This window comes from Anabrus simplex, chromosome 11 (assembly GCF_040414725.1).
Source record: "Anabrus simplex isolate iqAnaSimp1 chromosome 11, ASM4041472v1, whole genome shotgun sequence".
Taxonomy (NCBI): Eukaryota; Metazoa; Arthropoda; class Insecta; order Orthoptera; family Tettigoniidae; genus Anabrus; species Anabrus simplex.
Genome location: NC_090275.1, coordinates 45,293,243 through 45,309,664, shown reverse-complemented (window position 1 = coordinate 45,309,664; position 16,422 = coordinate 45,293,243). Strand labels below are relative to the sequence as shown.

Sequence of the window (16,422 nt, the reverse complement as noted above, 5' to 3'; positions counted from 1 at the left end):
GTGTTGGAGCTATTTTTCGATATAATCATCACCAGAATTCAGACACTTATCATATCGTGGGATCAAATTGTGTATGCCAGTGTCATAAAAGTTTGCTGCCCGGGAATAAAACCAGCATGTGACATTCGTCTTCAGATCTTCGTCCATGTGAAAATTCTGACAGGAGGACAAGAATTTCCTGAGATGCAAGAAAAGATGAAAATGACTGAGAGCAAGATCAGCACTGTACGGTGAATGTTCAAACAACCTCACAGCCGAATTGCTGCAAAATAGCTGCTGGGCGCTGAGCATTGCCATGGATCAGCACAACACCTGCACTGAGCACGCCTCTTGTTTGAATGGCCCATCTCAGAAACTTTATCACAGAGTGAACCTCGCAGGTGGTGGGAGAAATAATATGAGCCGCCATTTTCAGGCACTGCTGCTGTACTACTGACACCAGACAGGACTTGTCCGGTCAGTATATGATTGCTACATCATAGATCTATTGCGCATATTCATAATTCCTGGCTAAATACATTTCCTTTACAAGAAAAGAAATACGGAAACTTAATTTCTGGATGGCCTACATATAATGCAACACTCAGGGCTTAAAATGATTGAATGAGAAAATTAGGTTGAATAAATATGGTAAAGAAATACAATAACAGTGAACAGCCTCCTAGTACCAATGCTTTTGTTTGAAGAAATTTAAAAGCTTTGGAATTATTAGTGCTTACCTTTCTTTCTCTTCTGCCAGCTTCGTTGAATGCAATGCAGGAATATTCTCCTTGATCATTTCTTTCGACGGATGTTATTGTAAGAATGCCTTTCAATGCATCTACAGAGAAACGACCTGCTGAACTCAAATCTTCTTGTGTTGGAAGTCTGACCCACTGATACTGTGGAAGAGGCTTTCCAGTGGCTTGACATTCTAAGTTAGCAGTCTGTCCTTCTACAGCTTCCACTGCCGTCTTCATATCCTCACTCATTGTTGGAGGAGTGTGGACCTGGGAAGAGAATAACAATCTTACACATCATTGCTTTCACTTAATTAAGTTAATTAGCCAGAGTACTTGTATACATTTGCGTACCACATGTGCTTTTGGCACCAATGAGCTTTATCTTTCAACCTGTTTGTAGTAGTTTTCACTTTAGTTTTATAAACATTCACAACAGCAATTATTCAAATATATTGTGACATAAAACGTCTTAGTTACCACACAAATAAACCAGTTTATAAAAAATACCAAACAAAACTTAATCTACAGTATTATTGTCCCTTTGGTGATCAGTGGTAGACCATCAGCCTCTGAATCTCACAACTGTAGGTTCAAACCTGGCAGAGATAGTCAGGTTTTTGAAGGGTCCATTTGCAGGAAGTCCATTTAGAACTCCATATCCTACAATGTTGGCATGCAAAAGATGTCTTGGGACACATTTGGACTTTATCTGATGGAATTATTAAAATACAGCTTCAAGTTGCCCAATCTCAACCATCTAGTAGAGTGAAACGGAACTTTTCGCAGTGGAATGTTGTCGGTGTTTTCTGACAAACTTCCAGCGAAGAATAATAATAATAATAATGAATACATTTACCGAAGAATAGAAAAACAAGTTGAAACTGAGTTGAGAGAAGATAAATTTAGCTTCAAAAGAAATGTAGGAACAAATGAAGCAATCATGACTTTACGTCTGATTTTAGAGGGCCGAATAAAGAAGGACAAGCCCACGTACCTAGCTTCTGTAGTCTAGAAAAGGTATTCGATAATGTTGATTGGACCAAGCTATTTGATATTATGTAGGTGATTGGGAATCACATACCAAGAATGAAGAATTATTTACAATTTGTATAAAATTCAATTTGGAGCAATAAGAATCGAGGGCTTTGAAATAGAAGCAGCAATCCAGAAAGGAGTGAGGCAAGGCTGCAGTTTGTCTCCATTCCTTTTCAGTGTTTGTATAGAAAAGGCAATAAAGGAAATCAAAGAGGAATTTGGAAAGGGAATCACAATCCAATGAGAGGAAATCAAAACCCAGAGATTTGTTGATGATCCTGTTTTTTTAATATCGGAGACTGCAGACGATCGTGAGAAATTGCTGAAAGGTATCGAGAGAGTCTTGGGTAAGGAGTACAGGTTGAAAATAAATAAGTCCAAAACAAAAGTAATAGAGTCGAGTTGAACAAAGTCAGTTGATGCAGGAAATATTGGATTTGGAAATGAAGTCTTAAAGGAAGTAGATGAATATTGTTATTTGGGCAGTAAAATAACTAATGACGGCAGAAGTAAGGAGGACTTAAAATGCAGACTAGCACAAGCAAGGAAGGCCTTTCGAACATTGATACAGGAATTAGAAAGATGTATTTGAAGACCTTCATCTGGTGTGGGGCATGATAACTAACTCAGAAAGAAAGAGATCAGAAACTTTTGAAATGTGGTGTTACAGAAGAATGCTGAAGGCAAGATGGATAGACCGAATCACAAATGAAGAGAATGGAGACACATTTTAAAACACCCAGGACTTGTTCAGTTGTTTTTTGAGGGAAGTGTAGGTGGTAAGAATGATAGGGGTAGACCAAGATATGAATATAACAAACAAATTAGACTAGATGTAGGATGCAGTAGTTACGTAGAAATGAAAAGATTAGCACAGGTTAGGTTATGGAGAGCTGCATAAAATAATAATAATAATAATAATAATAATAATAATAATAATAATAATAATAATAATAATAATAACAATGGGGAAGGTAGCAGCCGTGGCCTTATTTGGCTGGTGTGAAAAATGGGAAACAATGGAAAACCATCTTCAGGGTTGCCGATGGTGGGATTCAAACCCACCATTTCCCACAGTACTAAAATCTACTTGTTTAATGAGAATGACTTTGTATTTGTTAATGATGATCAATGACGACGTAATTACATTCTGTGGAAAATCTTCGAGCCAACCTGCATAGAGGGATTCTGGATGAAAAGGTTTCATGAGCAATATTTGAAAAGAACCTCAGAACACTTCTTTCAAGAAAAGGTAATCGAATTTCTACGGTTACATTATCAGAATGGACAATGATAGACTGAGAAAATGAATTTTCAACCTTGTCCTTCCACTGAAAGGCACGAACAATTTGCTAACTGAAGTTGAAAGAGACCTCCAGGAAATCGGCATCGCAGGCGAAATATTGCAGTGCAGATCTACGTTCAAAACACTACTCGACAATCGCCGATTTGCACACGAACCCAAAACTAGAACCGAAAAAGGTAGACAGAAGAACGTAAGAAAAACTGAACTACAAGCTGAAGATATTTTAGGAAAAGAAACATGTCACGTAAATAAATTCAATCGTGCTATTTAGTTGGGCATAAGGATGCCAATTTTTAAAAACTGTATTGTTAATATAAATAAATAAATAAATAAATAAATAAATAAATAAATAAATAAATAAATAAATAAATAAATAAATAAACTGAAGTTGGCCGGTACAATTCTAGGACGGGGACATACATTGTATACCTCGAACTTCCAAAATCTATCTTGTTGGGAGAATTTAGTGTTATAGTATGCTTCACATTATCCGTAAGGGCTTGCTTCTTCCTGTGAACCAAGGTAGACAGGTGGGGATCATTGTTTTCAAACCGGATGGTCGGGTTAACAATAATGTGTCAAATGTCACTGAAACGGGGAGAAGGCGTCCATCATTACCAGCAACAAACACCTCTTCGTAGCAGTCAAAACCTTTCTCGGCTAGCAGATTTTTAGCCTATGATTAGCCTTATCGATAAAAGGATTAAGAAGAAAGAAAGAAAGAAAGAAAGGAAAAAAGAAAGAAAGAATAATAATATACTCACCACGACGCTGATGGCTCGCTCTCCCAACTCCCCGGTGTCCATCACAATCGCTCTACAGGTGTAGGTGCCGTCATCCGCACTGGTGATGTTCCTGATGAGCAGACCTTCTGCTTCGGCCTGGTATCGAGGGTTTTGATTCAGAGGAAGGGGTTCTCCTTCTTTCAGCCAGTCAACGATGGGGCTCGGACGAGCAATTACTTGGCACTTTATTCTATAGTCTGTGTGAGCTATTGGGTGCTGTTCAAGAGGAGCGTCTTGCCACGTAATGGGCACTGGAAAACAAAAAGTGACCAGTAAATCTTTGCTAGTGCATATGAAAACAGAAAATAAGGCTTGAATTTTACAAGATAGAAGTTAAAAAGATACTGGATACAATATTTTCATATCATCTAATACAAGATCATTTCAAATTCAAAGGAAACTACTAGAGGACAGTAGGAGAGTAGTGGTGGTACCAGGACAATGGGAGCTGCGTCAGCATTTTCCCACGAGGTCGTTGACCCCATGACGTCATGACCACGTGACCGTGACGTCACACTGTTTGTAAACAAAGCCACGTGCTCTTGACAGCTCACTTTTTCGTACAAGAGAACATCGCTAACCTCACTGCTGCTGAGGACCCATGCTGCTCCGCAGCATTCGTTATAAATAGGTCAGATAACGCGTCTTGATATTAAATTCCTCGATGCGATGTTCGGGTACGTTTTGAATGTCTACAGGGTCTCTCATACAAACTCGGACCGAAAGCACAGTGTTTGTACTCCGCGGCCGCCCTGCTTTAAGCCTGTATAAATCTTATACGAAATCTTACCTTATAAAAGATGCTGGAAGTGTCGTCCTTCCTGGGTTATACAGGCATTGTATCTGGTAACCACATTCTAGCTGACGCGAGTGAGTTCTGCCACTGAAATGTTTCTGATTTCATTCGTAATGTTTTCTTTCAGTTCCTCCGATGTGTGAGGATTTGTTCCATACACTTTTTCTTTCAGTTTACCCCACAAGTAAAAATCACACACTGTTAGATCTGGAGAACGAAGGGGGAACAGACCAGCAGCACTGAACACTCTGTCTACAAACACTTCCGAGGTTGTAAGAAGGGAATCTTCCTCTGTATGAGCAGGGACTGAATCTTCTTGAAAGCACCCACGCGATTTTTCTTTTTCTGTCAACTGACTAATGAACAGCGTGGAAATGTCATTTTGGTACCTCTTTGCATTTCTTGTCGTCTCGAAAAAAAAGGTCCAATTATTCGTCTTGCACTAACAGCACACCAAACACAAATCTTTCCATCATAATGAGGGACTTCATAATCATCATTAGGATTTTGTGCACACCAACAGGAAGAGTTATGACTGTTCACACGATCATTACGATGGAATCAGAACTTTTACATACGAAAATACGGTGTTGCAATGATAACTGTCTCACCGTGTTAACAGCTGAGATTCAGACTGGTGACTCATGCTTGCCAGGTCGAACACGTGCAGGCTGCTTGCAAGGTCAAGAACTATGGGGTGCGCCTCTCATACTACAGCTGCCGCAGCCCAGAGTACAAACACTGTGCGTTCAGTCTGGGTTTATAAGAGAAACCCTGTACTTTTAGGATTTGTATTTCCTGTTAATTATGTGTCAAGTGAATTTTTGTAGATTTGTTTCCTGTGACGTTCATTAATGTATTACGAAGTATTTTGTAGTTTTAGAGTTATTGTTGTGCGTTTAATTAAAAGTTTGTTTTAGATTATTTTGCTTCGCGTGGAATTTTGTCCTCGTTGCATCCCATATTGTCTGGAAAGTAGCTGATCCGTTCAAATAAGTAATAAAAAGAAGTGATAATTATTTTTGCGCGTTGTCCTATATATAGAACATATGCATTAATTAATAATAACTTATTGATATGCAAGCCCCGATACTGTTGTTAACTACATTTGAGAGAGAGAAAAGTGGATCTAAAGATATTTCTAGCATTATTCTACATAAATATTAAATATGAATTTATATATATGGGAATGAAAAAGAAATTGCAAAACAATTTAAATATCTTGGAGACAGTATAACATACAATTTAATAGAAAAAAATTCTTGGACAGAGAGAACGAATAAATTATCCAGAGTCCAAAAAGTAACCAGAAATACATACAACAAGAAATGTTTGTCAATAAATACAAAATTGAAACCTGAAATAACTTATGGAAGTGAAACATTATTTAAACTAAGGCAAAAGAATAACACAGGAAAAATGTTTAAAATAGAAAGAAGAATAGTAAGAACATGCATTAATAAGAAGTACCAAACAGAAGGAGAATGGCGTATCATCCCAAATGCAGCGGTACATCAGGAAATAGAACCTATAACGGATTTCTTCGGTCAACTGTTGAGAACACCTCAAGACAGAAATTTGGAGAAGCTTTGGAAACAAAAACAACAACCTGTCTGGATAAAAGAAATAAAAGAAAACATGAAAGAATTAGACATAACACTGGAGAATTTGAAGAATAAATCAAACAAAGTAAATAAATTGAAGAATAGTAAAATAAGATTCCTACCAAAAATTGATAAAAGAGAAACAACTAAAAGGGTATTTTCAGAAGAACGGAAACGAAGAAATACTGGAAGAACGGAAAGGAGAAAAAACATAAAACATCATAGAAGACCGGATATAAATTTACTACAGTGGTCAAATGCGGCTGTAAAAGCGCAATAATAATAATAATAGATAACGGAATTACACTGGAATAAACACACCCCCTTTCTGTCAATGGTTAAACCAGCAAACACTTTACTATTTGGAAGCATGTAGTATAATGTTCTGCCTTAAATGGTTGTCAGTGCCAGTCTTAAAATTTTCAATATATTGTAATGTTAATCCTCTACTGCATACTGTTGCCGTTTGGCAACAAATAACTTTTCACCTGTATAAATTGATAAATATTGTAGATAGAGGTAGTTTTACGGACAACTTTCAACTGTACAGTCATTTAAACACAAATCCCAGTGATGCCCTTTTTTTTTTTTTTTTTTTTTTTTACATAACATAAGACAAAACAAGCCCTACAACCAAAGGTACTCCTTCCACCGTTTATTTTCCGTGCGCCCTCCCCATCACATTACCACAGGCTACAGGAGTACCTCTGCCTCAACCTCAAAGACTTGCGCCTTGCAGTACGTACCCATGGCCAGTAGGTAGTAATGTTCGGTCTTTGAATGTTAAAAGCTTAGCGTAAACTAGTGAACTGCTGCTTCAATGCTTTCATTCCCCACCCTGAAGGGGTGGGGCGGGCCACCTAGAGGGTGTCGCCCTCTCTCTGGCCAGGAGAGATGACGGGGTTGAGAAGATGTGAGGAAAGAGGGAGGTGGGTAATTTGATGTATGGAATTAGGAGGTGTGTGCTGATAGTAGTGAATGATCGGAGATGTGTGCAAGGATTAAATATTTTGAGGAGAGTGCAATGATTGACAAGTTTTAGATGGGAGGGCTAGGATGGAATTGAAGAGTTAGAAGGTGTAATGTTGCGGTTATATTGCATAATGAGGTGGTGAGGAGTCTGAGGAGTTCAAGTTGCAGAGGAGGTTGATAGAAGAAGTTAGGTGGAGGTAGGGGTGGACGGACGGGTTGACAAGGTTGAAATGGAGGACTGGCTGGCCGGGGGCGACGAAAGGGAGTGTTGGAAGTATGGCGAAAAGGTTGGGGTGGGGAACGTGAGGGCTCCACTTTGAAGCGACGTTGAAAGATGTAGGCACCAGTGTTGATAAGTTGTTCCACATCATTGGCGGTGGGAAGGTGAATTCGGACCATAAAAGTAGGCCCGGAGGCGTTGTAAATCCTGAACGCCCGACGAGCGGGGATGCCTGCTTCCTGGAGTTCTTGGAGAATTTCCCGTTCTGAGATGGTAGGTTCTACGCCGCGGATGACACAGCTTGACATAGTGTCCAGAGGTGGTGGTTGCGACCGTTGCGAGGATGTTGCGGCGGCTGTTGCGGTGTCGTCTGGTGGTGACACGGCGGGGGAGGCTAGGATGTTGTCGGGAATTTGCTGGGGACGAGGTTGTGCAGAAGTCAGGATAGAAGAGAGGGAGGATATCATTACAGGGGAAGGATGGCATGACGTAACGGTAGTAACAGGAATATGGTGGCGAGTAGTGGCTGACATCGTAGTGGTCGCGGTGGTAGTAGTAGGTGGTGTGTGATGAGGGGGAAAGGAGGGCGATGTTTGTTGTAGCAGAGGCTTGTGGTGAGGCGCGTTGACGACAGGCAATGTGGTGGGATCTGCTGTAAGCTGGGCTAATATAGGCTGGCTGGTAGGCTCCACTAGGTAGTATCGGTCGTGAATAGACACTCCCGTGTCAAGGAGGCGCTTCCAGTCGTCCAACGTAGGTAGATAAAGAAGAACCTGCGATGATGGTGATGAAGTTGAGGCATCCAACATCCGGTGGGCATCGTGGACTGGGTAGCCAGCGGTGCGGAGGGCGTAGCAAATCTCTTCTTCGGATATGGCAGGATTAACATCGGGGATGACACAGGTGCGCATGGTGTGGGAACGGCCGACTTCCAACTCGGTGTCAGGCCTATATGCTTGAGAGTCCGGCGGGGAGCTGAGTTAAAGATGTAGAGCCACCCGGCCGGCAACAAAAATAATGAGGAGAGTCTTCGGAGATTTTGAAACCAGCGCTCCTCGAGAATGCAGAGGTAAGATCCCGAACTAGTGAAAAATCGTATATATATATTCCATAATGGCAATCCACATCACATACGAGTGTTAAGCTATTAGCCCCAGTTAAGAATTGCTGGTACATCTAAAACACTGAACGTGTGTTGAACATTAAAGCTTGAAATTTTCTTCACCAAACGAAAACGAAAAATAATTCATGCAGTAGAGGGTTCAGGGCTGTACTTACTGATGGTATTGATGACGACATATTCAACCAGCTTCTCCGTTTTTGCGAACGTGGCAGTACACGAGTAGTTCCCTTCATCTCCTGCCTTCAGGTTACTGATGATGAGTGCGAGAGTTCCTCCAGGCATATCCTCGGCATACACTGGTGGTCGCTCATTGCTGAAACACAAGCAGTCGCTCTATGATACTGCACATATGGATAGTGAAAACTCTTGATCCACTAAATTGTGGAACATGGTGCAGCCATTAAAAGGAACGTGAGATGGCGCATTCATCAACAGACACATGTGCTTCTTTCTAACCTATAAAATGTTATTAGTAGACCTCGAATTTTAAGGCTGTAACAGGTTGGAATGCAAACTTACTGAAGCGCGTAACAAGTATACACTAGCCTGCACATTGGTTATGGTGTACACTGACTGAGCAAATGTCATGGGATAGCGGAGCACTGATGCGCAGGTGTGTTGTCTGCGCACCACACGCCCCCTGTGCCAGCGGCAGTTGTATAGGAGACCTTGTGAGCAGTGGCTGTGCATGTGACAGGTGTAACATGGAACGTCGTCGTGAGCTGACACCGTTCGAACGGGGTATGGTGGTCGGTGTCCGACGGATGGGAAGTGCCATTTCGGAAGTGGTGCGGGAATTCGGCTTCACACGATCAACCGTGTCCAGGGTGTATTGTGAATGGTTGAATGTGGGTGGCACCGTCTACAACAGACGAACGACCGGCCGTCCAGCCACCCTCGATGACCGTGACCGGCGACATCTCAGACGGATTGTCAATAGTGACAGATGGGAAACCGTGCAACAAATCACGGCTCAATTCAACACAGGCCGTGCTATACACGTCTCCCAGTGGACAATCCGTATGCGTTCTATGCGGTATGGGAGCCGGCGCCGCACACGGGTGCCACTGTTAACCCAACGTCATCTGGCACAACGACGCGCATTTGTCGCCAGCCACCAGGGATGGACACTGGAACAATGGCGTAACATGATATGGTCGGACGAATCACGATTTCAACTGCACCATGCCGATGGGAGGTACCGTGTATGGCGCAGACCACATGAAGCGATGGATCCCGCCTGCCTCGAAGGTGTAATCCAGGGCGCTGGTGTCTCTGTTATGGTCTGGGGTGCATTTCTCTGGTATGGAATGGGCCCCCTAATTGTTCTGGGAGAGACTTTGAATGGTACGCGGTATGTTGAGCTGCTCGGAGACCATCTCCACCCATTTTTAGCCTTCCAGCGCCCAGACGGTTCTGCGGTGTTTCAAGATGATAACGCACCGTCACATCGCTCCCACGTCGCCCGTGAATGGTTCCAGGAACATGCAGCGGAGGTCCAACGATTGCCATGGCCACCCAGGAGCCCCGATATGAACCCTATCGAGCATATCTGGAATGTCCTGGAACGCAGGCTCCGTGCCATGGATCCTGCACTCACGAGCAGACCAGCAATGACGGCCGCTCTGCAAACGATTTGGTGTCAGCTGCGTCCAGGGACTTGTCAACTCACTTCCACGGCGTCTCACTGCAGTTCGCAGGGCTAGAGGAGGCCCCACACGCTATTAGATGACTATCCCATGACATTTGCTAAGTCAGTGTATATGAGATTTGCATGAACATTAGGGGTACGTTCCACCAGAACGCTACATTACGGAACAGCGGACAATCTATACTTCCTAGTAACAACATTAGTTTCCATTCTAATCTATTACTGCCTAAAATTCCGGGGTGTAATTATTTTTTACGACCTACTAACTACTTGTATGGTTTTAGAGACGCCGAAATGCCAGAATTTTGTCCCGCATGAGTTCTTTCACGCGGCGATAAACCTATAGACACGAGGCTGACGCATTTGGGCATCTTCAAAAACCACCGGACTGAAAAGTAACGCCTCTGTGATTCAGATTTTACGTAACAACTGGTGGTCTCGTGGCTATTATCACATCAAGAGTCACGTAAAACTATAGGCTTGCTTACATTGCTCTTTCTCCTGCGATTAACTACGAAACGAGGTGATGATCTCATTGATTTATCCATTTGAAGAACAACAACAACAACAATCGCCACCATCACCACGACCCCCATCACCGCTTCAATAAGTCTGGAAACTAGATTTCCGGTTTTGCGAATTATATCTTGAGAAAGAAGGAAAGAAAGAACGAAAGAAAGAAAGAAAGGAAGAAAGGAAGGAAGGAAGGAAGGAAGGAAGGAAGGAAGGAAGGAAGGAAGGAAGGAAAGAAAGAAAGAAAGAAAGAAAGAAAGAAAGAAAGAAAGTCTAAACCACGCCTTTAATGAGGAATAATAGGAATATAAGTACAAGCCAAAATACAGCCCTACTGGATACCGAACTTTCAATAAACTTAACAGGCACAAAGCAACTCGTTTGTTCATACTGTCAATTCCCAGCAGAAGTCAGAATAAAGGCACCGTCTATATTCTAGGCCAGGGGTTCTTAACCTGAGGTCCGTGGACAACCTTCTGGGGGTCCGTGAAGGTCAAATAAAAATTTAACATCTATGTTCATCATAGTTTTATCGAAAAAGTACGAAGGGGATGTAAGAAATTTCATTTTTGTCATTTTAATTTCTTTTAGGGTGTTGTTTTTTTAGTGCCGGGAGTGTACGAGGACATGTTTGGTTCGCCAATTCTGCAGCTGTTACACACACATGCCCTTACTCCAAGTACACGAAAGTCGCAACTAGCAACAGACCAGTGATTTTCTCTTGGCCACTCCCCGCAACATCAGTAAGCCATGTAATAACGAGCTTCAATTGCAAGTACTTTCATTCAGAAGATATTTTTAAGTTAACGACAATAAACTTTGTATGAAACTTTGTACGAAACACATTTCAAAACTGCAATCTGTCAATTTCATCATTTTGCCACTGCACAATTTTCTTCTGGATGAATACTTGTCTTTCCTTGTCAATTTTGGTACGGAACCTGAGCCGACACTATTTAGCCGAATGGGTGAGTCTATACTCTTCTCAAGACGGATCATGAGTGTGATTTCCGACGCGCCGTGACAAAACATGATCACTTCCCAGTGTAAAAATGTTCGCATTTCAGTTCTTCTCCTTTAAGCATCTCAAACCCTGTTCACCAGTAGATTTCACTTTCCTATAATGTCTGAATGTGAACATTTTATACAGTAGGAGTGTGTGACCCATTTTCATTATACATTACTTCAGTATCACTATCCTACACGTCTAGCAGCACTTTTCAGTACCTTACTTTCTCGGCACAAGATTCACCTCTACTATGTATACCCTTCTCTGCTACCAGCTACAAGCTAGCCGGATGCACCTGCTTGGTGGAAAAACTCATGCATGCGCTCTTCTACCTGAAGGGTAAGTTGCGGAATTCCGGTAAGGGGATTAGTGGACAATTCCTCGACCTTTTCTGAATTGCACAGTTCGTGCCCGTCCAGGAAGATGGGGATTAGACGATAGAGAAAAAGCAAGGGACAGCGGTCTGGGGCAGAAGTGCTCAAAGAGGCCAACGCCCATCAAGGGCTGTAGCGCCAAGTCAGGTTAGGTCAGTCAATCCGTTGTCCGAGTCGTTGGCTGAATGGTCAGCGTACTGGCCTTCGGTTCAGAGGGTACCGGGTTCGATTCCCGGCCGGGTCGGGGATTTTAACCTCCATTGGTTAATTCCAATGGCCTGGGGGCTGGGTGTTTATGCTGTCCCAAACATCCCTGCAACTCACACACCACACGCAACACTATCCTCCACCACACTAACATGCAGTTACCTATACATGGCAGATGCCGCCCACCCTCATCGGAGGGTCTGCCTTACAAGAGCTGCACTCGGCTAGGAATAATCACACGAAATTAAAAAAGAGCCAATCCGTTCGTTAATAATTGGACGGCACTTTGGTGTTCCGTATATAAGGCACTTCCTACGGCATTCTCCTGTTGAGAGATAAAATTATTCTTTTAAACACAGACTTGCAATAGCAACTGAGAATGAATTTTGGATTTCTGAATTGTATGTTTACCCAAGTTTTGCAGAATCTTGGTGTGGTCGCCTTAAACACAACATGCCATTACCTCCAAGGTATTTGAGCAAAGGTGAGGTATCAGGATCAGTTCATTTAGAATCTTGCTTCCTAACCACGATCACGAGAGTGCCTCGTCCTTATGGTAGGAAACAATAACTTACAAACTACGAGACAAGAACAAATAACACGTCCATCGAGCTTCAATGTATAACACGAAAATAATAAATGAAACAGTAAATGACCATGTAATTCATGAAGCTTCATACAAACGATATTATCATTACTGTTCCAAGATAAAATGTGTTTGAATGTGTACACTCGTTAATTTACATATCTACACCACCACCACCACTAACTAAATAGTTCCAGCATACTTAATATCATGCAGTCAAAGTTACATGTACTCTTAAGTTGCAAGAGGCAATGATAACTGTAAAGCCCACAAGTTTTGGGCAGTAATTGGTTAGAATGCAAACCAACTTACCTGGTAGGAACTGTCGTCTACCCGCCCTTCCGCAATGTAGCGAGAGTAACATAAACTGTAGGGGTTATAATAGGCATTTCATAAGAGAACTGTTGTCCGGGTAGAATATACGTCTTATTTGCTGTAGTAGGTTTGCATTCTAACCTATTACAGGCCCTAATAATTATCATAAATAACCAACAATATATACAAAATATTCACACAAACTGCTACAAATTTGTGCACTTTTTCAATCAATGCAGACGCATAACAAAATCAAGCAAGGCAATAGATTACTTAATGTAGTGAAATTGGTGAAAGTGTTTGAAAAAGAAAGCAAATGGGGTGCGTCTCCGGCAGTTGAACGCTTTTAAGAAAAAAGTCAAAACCAACCACCCAAATCTTCACTGTGTTAGATGTTCATTATTATGCGACATTTTAAAGGGACTTAATCGTTACGTAACCCTCGTAACATAACTATTAGTTACACACAGTGAGAACTGGTATAGTATACAAAGAGAAAGATATTCCTCCAGGAAGTAGACTTGAAGGAACAAACGAATGAAATTCAGTGTTGTTAGCTTTGGCTACATTCGAGGACAGCGGTTTACACCGGACCACGACTTGTGTGACTGGATACAAATGTGGCTCCGTCGACAGTCCATCAGATTTTTCAAGAATGGGATTGACCGTCTCGTCAGCGAGTGGGTAAATGTCTTAACACGTCTTGTGATTACTATTGAGGTACGGAATGTTCTATTCTACTTGTTGGCAGGTGACCCGTTTGCGTTTTTCTGCCCCTTACACTTGAGAACCAACGAAGTCCGTGTAAAAACCCTCGTGCAGACAAAAGGGAAGTTTCCATCCTTATAGCTAGGGGATGTTTGAGGCGCGGTTTACTAGCGGCATGACAGTGCCGTTTAAACAGCTCGTGTAGAATGGCCCTACGAGAAATAACTGTCAAAACCAGGCTTGCAAAGATTGGATGAAACTTGTCGGTCAGCAAGGATGACGTCATCCAACTGTCGGCACCAACAGCAATGACATTTGTATTACTGTGCTGCTCTACAGGTTAACAAGGGTGGTGACTACGCAAATACTATGACGGGAACCCTAGAACAGATTCTCACCTGCTCCTACTCATAGCACTCACACTCCAGGTCGCACGCGGCACTTCTGAAAAACGTAGGGGTCTAGGATGTCATCCTCCCCGTTCACCTTCCCTACCATCACTCTCTGTACTCAAATCATTCAGCTCAATTATATTACTAACTTATTCTTGTTTATTTTCTGTCATTTTACTTTTACATAATATTTTACTTGTTAAATAATAACAAAAAACTTATCTGTATCTATTTATAAGAATGTTAATGCATTATAAATCACATTATTATTACATTTATTACTATTTTTATTATTAAACTAATTACGAGTCTGCACTTATATATTAAAAAACTGTTATGCGCTACTCTTATTATTATACACTTGTATTTATAAAATTAAAAAAATTGAAAAGAAAAAAGAAATCCCATACACACCTCCCTCTTCCCCACTTCAAATTCCCCTCTTCCCAATGCCCTTGCTCCTTTCCCAACCCCCGGAAACTCCTGGCCAGGGTGAAGGTGTAACCTTCAAGGTGGCCCACCCCTCTCCTTCAGGGAGGGGAATGAATACTTTGGGGGGGGGGAATGTTAACAATCGGCAGCTCCAATAGCTGCCTAGAAGTGAGTGGGATGGAAAGAGCAGGAAGCGTAGCTGCCAGTTTCCTTCTGCAGTGCAGCTAATAATGCCACCCATGTTCTCAAGTAAACTAGCACAATCTGAAATAATACGAATAGATATCGCAACCCAGCGCCTCACTCCACGCGGAGTTGACAAGAAACTTGTCATCCAGCATTTTCAGGTTTCCACTGGATACCGCAGAGCTCTCAATGGTGCAGCTTCAGTCAAACAATGTTTTCCTCTAGTCTACTGAAGCTGTAACTGGCGAGGCACAATGTGAGGAACATCAAAGGCGCACTGCATGATAACGTTTACAGAAACACGATAATACGCCAGACAGGTCATAAAGAGAGTCAAAATAACCATTTGGTCTACGACAACCTGGAGGCTATTACGGGGCTAAAATGCACACAGAATATTGACTTTAAACACCTGATAAAAAGCGTAAAATGATGAGCAAAATCTGAACAACTAAAAAGCAAGCAAGCTTATAGTTTTACATGACTGTTGAGATCATGATCATAGCTAACGGATCTCCAGATTTACGTGCAATCCGGACTACAGAGACAAGCTTCTTCATTTCAAAAATCCTACGTTTTATTATTACTGCTTTATTCTAACACATCTTATCACAGGACTAATCATTTTAAGTTTCTACATTTAAATCTCATGAACTATTAGAATATTCAAAAAATAAGTTCCCGTAAGCAAAGCATTAAATTAAAGTTTCTAGATAGGAAATTAATTTTTGATCGTAAGCCTAGGAGGACATTTACATACCGATTGGAGAGACATGCCTCCCTCAGTACATCGACTCTGCATTGCGCTTATCACAAAGATAGCTTGCACTGGTAGTGGTCGGTAGGCGCAGAGTTTCTTCGGCTTACTGATGGTCACGGCTCTACCGTGCCTCTACACCTCTGCATTCGGTAGACGGACAGGGGCTGATCCCCACGTCTGCTCTTTCGAGAATGGTTTCTCGTGGTTTTCCACTCTCCTGCACTGCCGGGCTGAATGGCTCATGAGGCGCTGGCCTTCTGACCCCAACTTGGCAGGTTCGATCCTGGCTCAGTCCGGTGGTATTATTATTATTATTATTATTATTATTCTCCTGCACTAAGGTGAATGCCGGAACAGTTCATAGTATAGGCCACGTACGCCAAACTCCTTAACATCTCCTTCACCGAATCAGATCTGGCCCGAGAGACCACGTTAACGTCTAGGAGGCCACCGTCCCCTTCAGGGACGGAATGAAAACTTGTATAGTACTAACAGTGTCACCTCCCATATCTACCGGGCCATGGCACGGGCAGGGAGGTCCGTCGCCATGTGCCCGTCCTTCAACACGTCCCCGCCACGGCGGCAGTGCCCGCATTCTCCTGGATCAGAGGCTAGGCACAAGGGATCCCAAGGAGACCAGGTTGTGTCGCAGGTCTTAGGACTTCTCGCGGCATGGTTTGGAGAGGAGCGGTTTCCAACTGATGAAATCAATCAGCGCTAGGGGGA

General features: G+C 42.3%; 1 protein-coding gene across 3 annotated transcripts in view; it reads right to left on the bottom strand.

Moving 5' to 3' along the window:
• The window catches only part of Fas2 (fasciclin 2), a 160,367-nt gene that overhangs the window by 129,163 nt on the left and 14,782 nt on the right, over positions 1 to 16,422 (bottom strand). For all 3 annotated transcript variants that reach the window (XM_067155948.2, XM_067155949.2, XM_067155950.2), the window contains exons 2-4: positions 8,719 to 8,876; positions 3,828 to 4,099; positions 720 to 989 (exon numbers count right to left, since the gene is read on the bottom strand). In XM_067155948.2, the coding sequence (XP_067012049.1) occupies positions 720 to 989; positions 3,828 to 4,099; positions 8,719 to 8,876 (700 nt within the window). The remainder of the gene's footprint in view (positions 1 to 719; positions 990 to 3,827; positions 4,100 to 8,718; positions 8,877 to 16,422) is intronic.